This window comes from Amborella trichopoda, chromosome 3 (assembly GCF_054954075.1).
Source record: "Amborella trichopoda isolate Santa Cruz 75 chromosome 3, AtrichopodaSantaCruz75HAP2 v2.0, whole genome shotgun sequence".
NCBI classification, from domain to species: domain Eukaryota; kingdom Viridiplantae; phylum Streptophyta; class Magnoliopsida; order Amborellales; family Amborellaceae; genus Amborella; species Amborella trichopoda.
The window spans coordinates 59,898,822-59,909,561 of record NC_142338.1 but is presented as its reverse complement, the minus strand read 5'-3'; the positions used below and the strand labels follow the sequence as shown (position 1 = coordinate 59,909,561).

The window sequence follows — 10,740 nt, the reverse complement described above, 5'->3', positions numbered from 1 at the left end:
TTTGGGGTGGATGGTGGAGGGTAATTCGCTGAATGTCATTAATTGATGCTTTGAGATAGGCTGGCTCCATTGGTGTTTGAGGAAGTATTGGATAGAAATGGTAGATATTTGTCGGAGTAGGCCATTGCTTTCCACCATGTTTACAGGGAGGCCAATGACATGGGCTTTCCGCCGTGTCTATAGGGAGGCCAATAACATGGCAGACTCTTTAGCAAGTTAAAGCTGATCCTATTTTTTATTTTACCTTTATAGTTGTATTTTTGTAATGTTCTTTTGTTGATCAATAAAGTTTTGTGCATTTGTCAAAAAAAAAAAATTGAGATCCATTTGTAATTTTGTCTATTCAAATTCCCAATACTTGGATTATCTTCATAATCGAAGTATCCAACAATCGAAAGTGTGGACTATTACTGTACAGTATACACCATAGACCATTTATGATATACTCTCCCTTTGGATTACAAATACCAGAGGCCAAATATGGTGTACTTCCTTTTACACCAAGACTCTCTCTCTTCCCCTTTGGTTGGTGGCTGGGTGCCAACGCGTGCGACAAGTGGTCATTGAATTGAGGGATGGACGGTACGGATTTATTAAATAGCACCTGAATAAGATCATATGAAATCTGGATCGTTCACGAGGCAAAAGAGGGCCATCACTTTGCCTCTCATCACACGTGTCATGTGGCACGCATGCAACGATTGTAGTCTCATAAACTCGGAGTGATATGAATGAAATTGGTTTGGTGAGGTTGTGTCACGAGAGAATTAAGGAAACGTAGTTGTCATCAGAAAATTAAGGAGGAAATATTTCATGAATCCAAACAGTCTTATATATGTTGGGCAGAAAATTTCAAAGTCAATTTTTTTTTTAAAATCTCAATCTCTCTCTCTCAAATATTTGAAAAATCGTATCCAAACAGAAATATCTAATATATATTGTGAAAAAATCCAAAAATTCAAAATGTATCCTTTTTATAAAATTTTAAAAAAAAAAAAAAAAAAATCTCACCTCTCTCTCGATAATTTGTGAAAATTCCAAATCTCTCTATCCCTCTCTCTCTATATCCTTTTCTATGAATTTTTTTTTTTACAAAAAATATCAATCTCTTTTATTGAAATTCGAGTTTTTTTATATATATAAAAAATCTCAATCTCTCTCTCGATTTTTTTTGAAAAATCCAAATTCTCTCTCTCCCTCTCTCTCTATATATATTACAAAACTTATATAATAAAAAATTTGGTCATACCCTCCTTTTGAAGTGTAGCTCTCTCTCTCTCTCTCTCTCTATCTCATATATTCAAAACTAATGTACAATACAAAATTTGGTCATATCCTCTTTATGGAATGTAGCACTCCCTCTCCTCTTTCTCTCTCTTTAATGAGTTAATCACCAGCTTAAGTTGTGATAACTCTCTCTAAACAAACTTTTGGAACGTGAAGGCCATGGCAGATGATCGAAGTTTTGGATTTGCCTTCTCATCTCAATTTGAAAATTGAATTGGTTTGGATAATTATGGTCGTAACAAAAGGGCCAATCCAGAGTTAGAGATAGTTTTAGAGAGAGAAATGGATTAGAGAGCACATAATGTAGCGAATCACTATTCTTATCTCTCTCTACTCTTTAGCCCATAGATAAAACCGACATTAATGGATGAACTTCAAAATACTTTCTCTCTCTTAGTTTAAAACTTCATAAGGAAATAGGTTTTTTCTCTCTCTCATGGATTCCAATTAAGGAAACTAATGAGGTTGAAGATTACATTTTGGCAGTCTTCCTCTTTCTCTCTCTTTTTTCAACGTCGATCAAAGGTAGTACAGGTAACTCATCTCTCTTTCTTTCTTCTTCTCTCTCTACTGTTCTCATTCTCTCTCTTCTTCTCTCTCTACTGTTCTCATTCTCTCTCTTCTTCTCTCTCTACTGTTCCTCATTGGTCATGAGACTTGGCTTATGGCAAGTTTCCATCTCTCTCTACTTTTTACTTTTCCTTATTGGTCATTAGAATTAGCTTATGGCAAGTTTCCTCTTTGAATGCTCCATAATCCCACATAAATTGAAATACAGAATACCAATTGACCATAGGCGTTATATTCACTGTGGGAAAAATAAAGGAAAGGGCATTGAAGCATAAAGCCAAAATATATTTTATAAAGAAGGGAAACTACCAAAAACCAAACTCATGCATGCCTCTCTCTCTCTCCCCCCTTCTCTTTATCTCTGAGTTTTGATCTTCTCTCTCTTCTTCTCTCTGTAACCTCAACGATATCTATATATATATATAAAAAGTTCAGCGTCTTTGCGTTTTGAGAGTTAGTTTCTCTTCTTCCACCCCCCCCCTCCTCTCTCTCTCTCTCTCTCTCTCTTTAATGGGTTTTTACTCAGAACCATGAAAGCCTCCACCTTGATGATATAATGCGAACTATCTTATCGGTGAGTGCATTCTTTGGGTTTTTCTTGTCGTTGATTTTCATGGTTATTGAGACTCTTTTGCAGTTCCTGTGAAGTGGGTTTTGAGTTTTTTCCATCCCTGCGTTATCAGTTTAATCTATTCATTGATGTGCTCATTGAGTTGGATTCTGTCGCATGATCAGGGTTTAGGGATTTTCATAATTTGGTACATTGGATTATTTTGTGAATTTGGATTAGTTTTTTTGTGAAGGATGGAGATTAAGTTGTTCTGTAGTTGTTTTGCGCTTGCTGGATTATCAAAGTTTGGATCTTTTTACTTGAGTTTCAAGCTTTCCTCCTCTATCTCCCATCTCTCTCTTTTTATATCTATCTATGTACATATTATTCAACTCGAAATTGTTTTGATTTGGGTTTTCTTGCTCTCTAATTTTGCGATTTGAAATCATTAATGCAGGTATAGATTGATATGCCTTTGGTTTTGATGGCAACTTGAGTTGTCTTTCTATTTCTGTGATGTTTGTTTCCTTCTATTATATTTCTGATGGTTGTTTCCTTTTATTTTATCGTTGAGGTCCCAATGTGTTAGGAATCAGAGTGAGTCCTGAAATATCCTATAGGAATTCCTTTGGAAGTTTTGTGGTTTAGATGAACTTGAAATTATTGTTTTTCTTTCAATCTTTAGTTGCATCTATGAATTGAAATTATTGTTTTTCTTTCGATCTTTAGTTGCATCTAGGATTTTAATAAATTGTTATTCCAAGTTCTGACTTCTGATCATGTTAAGTCCTGTTGGGAATTCGGGTATTTGCAGGGTGCAGGGTGAGGTGGAATCTCTCTCTCTACTGTCCCTCTTATTGTTGTATTTGTTTCGTCAAATATTTCAGTAATGGGTGGGGTGGAATCGTTTTTGTGTTTGCAAATATTTGAGTAATGAGTGAGGTGAAATTACCTGGTTCTCATGTACTTTTGCCCTTTTGGTGTTCTCTTTCCAAACTCTAGAGAAATCTCTCTCCCTCGCTCTCTCTGTTTTCCTTTTCTCTTTAAGTTTAGGATCAAACTTGTTTTTCATTCAGGAGATATATCCTGCTTGATTTTGTTTTCAAATATATGTGTGCGTTGTCTTTATCCTTAATCTTAGCCTGGTGTTATATCTGTGCTGTTCCATTCATTAAAACACTTTTAGTTGATGTTCTGTTTGTGTTAGGCAATCTCTCTGTTACTTTCTTTAGGATATGAATATATTGGTTAAGTGAGTTTTGGTTAGTGTAATTGAAGATTTCATGTAGATCTGGAACTTGGTTTCTTATTGATTATGATTTTGTCACTTGCAGAGTGCATATAAGCTCCTCTTTGTGGATTAAACTGTGGATCCTTATTGGCAACTGGATCTGGCTCTGTTCTCCTTTGGGGGACAGTTCTGTTCTTCTCTGCATAGGAGACATGAACGCATCCTCCGAGAGGGATTATGAAGAATTCGAGATGCTCTTAGGTGAAATACCAAATGCCACTCTGGTTGCTCCCCAAATTCAGTGCCCTGCCAATTCTAAGCGAAAATTAGAGAACTCCCTAATGTCTTCTAATTCTGATTCCTTTGCGAATGTCTACCACTCTTCTCAATCCCCAAAGCAAGTTTCTCCCTTCTATAACAGCATGGCTTATGATAGAAGCCCACAACTTAATACCTCAAAACACCCATACGATCAGAAGCCTCATAGCGAAGATAGCAGCAGCAATGGCCAAAATGACCATTCAAAACCCAAGTCCTCAATTGATCAGAATGGGGGTAGCCTCCATAATCAGCAAGATTTGACATCTGGTTTCTCTAATTTAAGATTGAAAAATGATAACAAAAGCATGCAAAATTACAGCTTTTTATCAGATGGGCAGTTGCAAAGGTGCTTGGGCGACCCCCACTTGGCCATTCCAATGCCTTCCTCACCAAACCACATAAACTGCATGAGCTTGGTCACTCCGTCTCTTGAGCCGGTGAATTTTTCTAGACCTGCTGTTTCTTCTCAATTAACTGGGGAAACTAATGGCAATGAAAGTGACAGGTCACTTAAAGTAAATGGTGTTAATGGTAACAAGGGAAACGAACAGTTGACACTTGATGAGTTCTCTATTGGAGAGAGACAACAAGGTCCTCCTATATTTTCAGGCGCCTTACCTTTTCATCATGGAGCTCGCACCACTCCATTCGTACCCAATGTCCCTCTTTCTGGATTAGAAGGTTTTCAGCAACAGTATTACATGGATGCCCATTCTTCTCCATATATTCAGCCCCAATCCCCCTATGATCATCCCAATGCTGCCATGCAGCAACTGAATAGGCATCAAATAGCATGGAGGCATTTGGAGGAGGAGAGAGTGACGAGAATGCAGCAACAAGTTGCTTATTTGCAGCAGCTCCAAAACCAGGGGACTAATCAGGGGAGCCTCAATTTAGACATGGGATCCTTTGCTAGAAACACTAGGCAGTCTTTCTGTGATATGACACTCTCGCCTCAGATGGAGCACTCTAATCAAAGCCCTTTTTGGGGCAATGGGGTGGTTCAAGGAGGAGTAAGCCCAACTGATTTTACGCTCATGGGTGGTAGTCATTGCCGATATTATTCTCAGGGGCTCTGTGGAAGAGGTGAGACCTGCTCATTTACACACACACAGAAGCAATCACAAGGGAGCGGTAGGGGTTGTGTGTCATGTGCATTGTTTCCAAAAGATTTTCAAGGGGTCTCGATGATGGACAAAGAGGAAAAACACCTTCTCCCTGAAAAGATCTTGACAAGGTCTCATGGTGTGAACTCAATAAGGGCCATTAAGCAAAATGCACTAATGGGGAAGAGTTCTATCATGGCAACGGACCCCTGGGCCAATGCCAAAGCCTTTGCAAATGGGGTTTGCCTCTCCACAAGCATCTCTAATGGGCTTTCCTTCCAGCTCGACGGCCAATGCCCTAGGGGTTCATCACCTGAGATAGTGGATCATGGGTTATCTCTTAGATATCAAAACCAGTTGAAATTTAGCTCCTTGGATGAGGTTGAAGGGAAAATTCTTTTAGTTGCAAAGGACCAGCAGGGATGCCGGTTATTGCAGAAGAGATTTGTAGAGGGAACACTGGAAGATGTAAACAAGATTTTTGTTGAGATAATTGATCACATTCTAGAACTAATGGTTGATCCATTTGGAAATTATCTGGTTCAAAAACTTCTTGAAGTGTGTAATGAGGATCAGAGGACTGCGATAGTTCACAGGATCACTGCAGGAGAGCACATTATAACCACAATCTCTGTTAATATGCATGGGTAATTGCTTACTCTGTACTTCTGGTGATATTATTTTCTTCATCAATTAAATTGTGATGAATTTTGGCTCATGGAAATTTAAATGGTTCTGGATTCTTCTCAATGAGGTGTTTTCTTTCCTATTTGGCTCTGAAATATGTCTAGAGTTCTGAATCTTGTCCTTGCCCCATTTTATTGGATTTACAATGAAATTTTTCTAGACCCAGTTTTCCTGAAATTTTCAGAAAGTTGACACCTTGATTTTGGCTTTATCATCCCAAGAGTTGACTGATTGCGATCTATCTGCTTTTTTGCACCATGCAGAACTCGAGCTCTGCAGAAAGTTATAGAGACTCTCCGAACAAGGGAACAAATCTCCTTGTTTGTTTCCTCTATCAAGCCCTGTCTACTCAATTTGATCAATGATCTGAATGGTAATCATGTTGTGCAACGCTGTTTGACAGTACTATCCACCCCTGATTCTCAGGTAAGATTGTTTATAGTGTCACCTTGGTATTATTTATTTGATCGATATATAAATAGTTGCTTAATTTTCTTAAGGGTCTCCTTGTTGCTCTTGGAGTTAATTGACGCTAAGTATGAATCGCAATTTGATGTATTCCGAATGACATCATGCATATTCTTGTCTAAAGATAATAATTATTCTGTATAGATATAAACTCCGTTTCCCTATTAATTTTAATGGTTTTTCCTTTCTATTATTTATGATGCTTCTAGAAGATATATGAGAAGTTATTATTCAAAAAAATTTAGAACTACTCAATAAGAATGTTGTGAGAATATGCTAGAGCTGACTAGACAATTGCCCATCATGTATTCTGTAACTGGGGTATTTTTCACTAAGAATACTGTAGCTGAGAAAGCAGTAGCTCTACAGTCTAGCTTGTAATTTTGAAAAACATTTAAAATTTTGAAAAACATTTAAAATTTTGAAAAACATTTAAAATTTTCAAAAGGATCAAAACTGTATACATGATTGAAGGGTGCTGCAATTATATTTTCTTAGTCAAGCTGGACATTTCAACTAGATTATATTTCAATCATTTTGGTGCATGAAGTTATTATGCCTTGTATATCTCGCTGGACTTGTTTTAGGCAAGGAAGGTAAAACCTCTGTTGTAACTTGATGACTGGAGGATTACTTATGATGAGTATGGAAAAGCTTGGAATAAAAAAGAACATTGTTAAGCTTACCGTCATTTAAAAGTTTACCTGATAAAGCGTATGATCATGTGAAATTGGGTTCTCTGGTCTACATGATGAAAATGAATTAGTTTAGGGGAAGGAGGTGGCTTGCATTATAGATTGTCTTTGATTGTCTTCATTAATGACAAGGGTATTTCTTAGCCAAATTTTGAAGCTCTATATTTGAGTAATTTTTTTTGTAATGCTCAGATTAGAAGATTTTTATGAGGTATTTAGAAATTATTTGTTTCTTGTCAGTATTGTTTGCCATTGTTGCTGCTATCGTTGTTTGTTTATTTTCTTTTCTATCATTGTTTGCCGTATGGGGACAGTATCTTCTGTGTGATCTATGTTACTGTTGTATTTTTAGATGCTTCTGTATATGAAGTACTGTTAAAAAAAATTTCTTACGTCATAAGTCATCTTTTTATTATTTTCCATTTCAGTGACGTTTTGGGTGCACTTGATCCTTTTTGTTATTGTTTTCCATTGTACATGACTAGAACATGTCAAATGCTGTGTGCACATGGAAATCTAAGATGCAGCATTAGAACTTATTATAGAAAATATTCTGCTTAATTTTTGGCAATTGTTCTACTCTTTTGCATATCAAGTGTCATAACATCAAAGAAATCCAAAAGTTTTCAAATTATTAAAAGTAGCAATTTAAACTCAGGTCCTGTTATGTTGGAGCTTGAGCACAACAATTGTTCTTTCAAATGAGGGATAGCTCAACTTAACAACTTTCTACTACAACGGAGAAAATTTAGGGTCTGGATCCCATCTTCTTGTATGGTTTCAACAATGCATGTATAGAATGACTCTTAGCCTTCTCATACCATTTGTTCCATCACCATTTGAGGCTCCTGTTCAGCAGGGTTTCAACAACCCATTTATAGGAAGACTCCTAACCATTTTATACCATTTGTTCCATTGTAATTCAGGTTCCGGTTTAATAGGGCCTAAAACTGCAGCAATTTTTACCTTTTGGATGGCTCTGATGTCTTTCCTTTCCTTTCCTTTCATCGATTCCCTAGTGTTGAAATCGACATGTGTCCTGGAGTCCGAATAACATACCACACATATCTGACGCAGTTATATGTCCATACTTATTGTTTTTTGTGATGTTTGTAATAATATCACACTTGTCAATCTCTTCTTAAGTTATATGGCTCCTGATGATGTATTTATATCTTATGAAAGAATTTTATTTTCATGCAACATTCTTTTCCAACACAATAGGCGCAGGTAGAACACAGTACCATTTGTATGTAATATACTTCAGAAGTCGTATCTGTTGATTATAATAATAACTCAGATGCCACAAAATTTCATCTAATATCAACAATTTTCTTGAAGGAAATGCCAAAATGCCGCACATAGGATAAAGTATTTAACATGCTGAGACAAATGAAATGTCAGGGTAACATTTCTATTATCAAACGTACAACTCTGGACTTATCTTTCTTGTGTTCTAAAAAGACCAACATAACATCTTACATGTGAAATATATTTTGTTTCTTTTCTTATACTATTGTTTTTTTCTATTCTTTTGTGTGTGTTTCTTTTAACTTTCTTTTTTTTATTGATGCACTTCTTAAGTATGATTATCTTGGTTCTTGTTTGTTTTGAATTATTAAATTTTTTCTACCTTACATTTAGGCCATCATGACATTCTGTATCATTTTGCAGTTCATCTTTGATACGATAGCAGTTCACTGTAAGGATATTTCCACTCATCGCCATGGTTGCTGTGTTATTCAAAAGTCCCTCAGTCCTGAGTTTGGGGAGCGGAGATACCCAGTTGTGCAAAGGGTGGCTGCACATGCTCTCGAATTATCTCAAGATGCATACGGGTAATTAGTTTGTTCTTCTTTCCTTTTATGTTCTTAAAGATTTCTTTTACTCATTTGTAGTCATCCTTGTAAAATTTAATTCGATCACTAGCGATTTCAATATTCTCAATCAACTGTTTGAAATACACATAACTTTCATAAAAAATGAAGCTGCCTGCTTGTATGACAATTCTGCTCTTGCTTAGAGAGAGAGAGTTTGGAATTCAATCTTTCAAAATCCATGTGCGTATATATATTCAGGCTTCCTTGAAATCCATATGGGCTTTGCTTGTTTTCTTTCATCTATTATTTCCCCAAATCCTTTGAACTTAAAATTTTGTTTATCTTCTCTAATAATTGTGCACCTATGACTAAAATGTGCAGGAATTACGTGGTGCAATGTGTGTTGGGCCTTGAGATACCGTGGGCCACGTTACTGCTTTTAGAAAAACTACGTGGTCATCTTGCGATGCTATCTAAGCAGAAGTTTAGCAGCAATGTTGTGGAGAAATGCTTTAGCCATGTGCAAGATGAGCAGAAGAGGAGCCTAGTGCGTGAGCTTTTGAAGCACTCCCCATTGTTGGAACTTTTGCAGGATCCTTATGGCAATTATGTTATTCAAGCCGCACTCAAGTTCGCTAATGTAATTTTCCTCTCTCTGTGTATGTGTGTCCATGTGAGAGTGTGTGTGTACTTGAATTGTAATCCGTTTTCTACACGCAGTTTAATACGAAACTTTAGGCATATGCACAATATAAAAATATAAAGAAAATATGTTCAAATAATTTAAAATGAAATTACCCCCATCATTTTCAGGATTAGTTAGGTCATTTTAAATTTTGGGAAATATTTATTTATTTTTACTTGTGCGCCCTATTATACAGTACACATGTACAAACATGTACAGAATTTCATCTTGATTTGATTTGTAGGAAAGAGATTAAAATTCAAGTTATACATGCATTTTCAACCATATGATAAAAGCCTTAAACTACCTGAGAGTCTCTCATACGTCTGTATATGGTCAGCTCTGTTGTGGGTTGTTTGTTACAACTATCTTTTCTTGGCAAGCAGGTATCTCTTCGTGATGAAATCCTGAATGCCATCAAGCTCCATATTCCTATGCTTAGGAGCAACCCTTTCGGAAAAAGAATTCTCGCCTCCATCAACTCGAAGAAATAGTTCTCTCTCTCTCTCTCTCTACTTTCTCTCTCTACTTTTACTAGTGCCCAAAAGCCTGTAAGCCTGCATACATAACACTCTCTAGAGAGTAGAGGGAGAGCTCTAAAGGACCAGTTTTGTAGCTAACAAGGAGGGGATCATGTCAATAGTGTAATAAAGAGAGAAGGTAAGAAGGTTTATGACTTCTTGTAGCCTGGAAGGGTAGGCTACATAGTTTAAGGTGACTTTTTTTTCTGCTTCTTTTTTGTCAATATTTTGTGGACTTGGCCGGCATTTTGCACGGGGTCGAATAGATGGTTGTAGCAGGTCTTAATTGTATGTGGTCTTGATCTGGTTCAGAATAAATGGTGGAGGAAGAAGATTTTGGTGTGGTAAACTCTTGTCAGATTGGAAAAGAAATGGTGAGGTGGGTTCATATGAGCCGCCTCTTACATTTTGTTTGTTTTTATCTAATATGTAGAAGTGTCTGCCTTTGTAGTGTCTTGTAAACGCTCTTATTATGTAAGATCACACCTTGTTTATCTCTCTCTCCTGGGTGTCTAGGTGTCAGGCAAGTTTATGTAGGCCAATGCATTTGAATAAATCCTTTGAAGTTTGTTTTGTTTTGTGGATCTTGTGAACTATGCACATTCTGTGTGATCATTTTTTTTTCTACCATTTAGAAGACAAGGTTTATATAAGGTTGAGGCGCTGAAACATTGAATCAAGCCTCATCTAAGAAAAATTCAATAGAAGAGGTTTTTTTTATGTTGAAAGACCATCAAATCTGAAATCGAGATGTATAGACATGAAAAAAGTGGATTTCAAGTGGAGGAAATAATACATC

General features: G+C 36.6%; 1 protein-coding gene across 4 annotated transcripts; it reads left to right on the top strand.

Annotated features, from left to right (window-relative positions):
• The first annotated feature begins 1,326 nt into the window (after window positions 1-1,326).
• On the top strand, window positions 1,327-10,519 carry LOC18421435 (uncharacterized). Of its 4 annotated transcripts, none has more exons than XM_020661817.2 (6): window positions 1,327-1,821; window positions 3,742-5,712; window positions 6,016-6,178; window positions 8,590-8,753; window positions 9,117-9,375; window positions 9,807-10,519. In XM_020661817.2, exons 2-6 carry the CDS (start codon window positions 3,851-3,853, stop codon window positions 9,912-9,914), a joined length of 2,556 nt encoding a protein of 851 aa, XP_020517476.1. In that variant the 5' UTR covers window positions 1,327-1,821; window positions 3,742-3,850; the 3' UTR covers window positions 9,915-10,519. The 4 variants fall into 4 exon arrangements, with proteins under 4 accessions (XP_020517476.1, XP_088717991.1, XP_011622447.2 ...); XM_088861865.1 differs by having other exon boundaries at window positions 1,667-1,812; XM_011624145.3 differs by lacking the exon at window positions 1,327-1,821 and adding an exon at window positions 2,080-2,431.
• Window positions 10,520-10,740: the final 221 nt, after the last annotated feature.

What these genes read in the sequence shown, in the direction of transcription:
- LOC18421435 (XM_020661817.2), top strand. Translation starts at nt 3,851, where the DNA reads ATGAACGCATCCTCCGAGAGGGATTATGAAGAATTCGAGATGCTCTTA. An exon ending in ATCTCTGTTAATATGCATGG is followed by an intron (nt 5,713 to 6,015) that starts GTAATTGCTTAC and finishes TGCACCATGCAG; the next exon opens with AACTCGAGCTCTGCAGAAAG. An exon ending in TATCCACCCCTGATTCTCAG is followed by an intron (nt 6,179 to 8,589) that starts GTAAGATTGTTT and finishes ATCATTTTGCAG; the next exon opens with TTCATCTTTGATACGATAGC.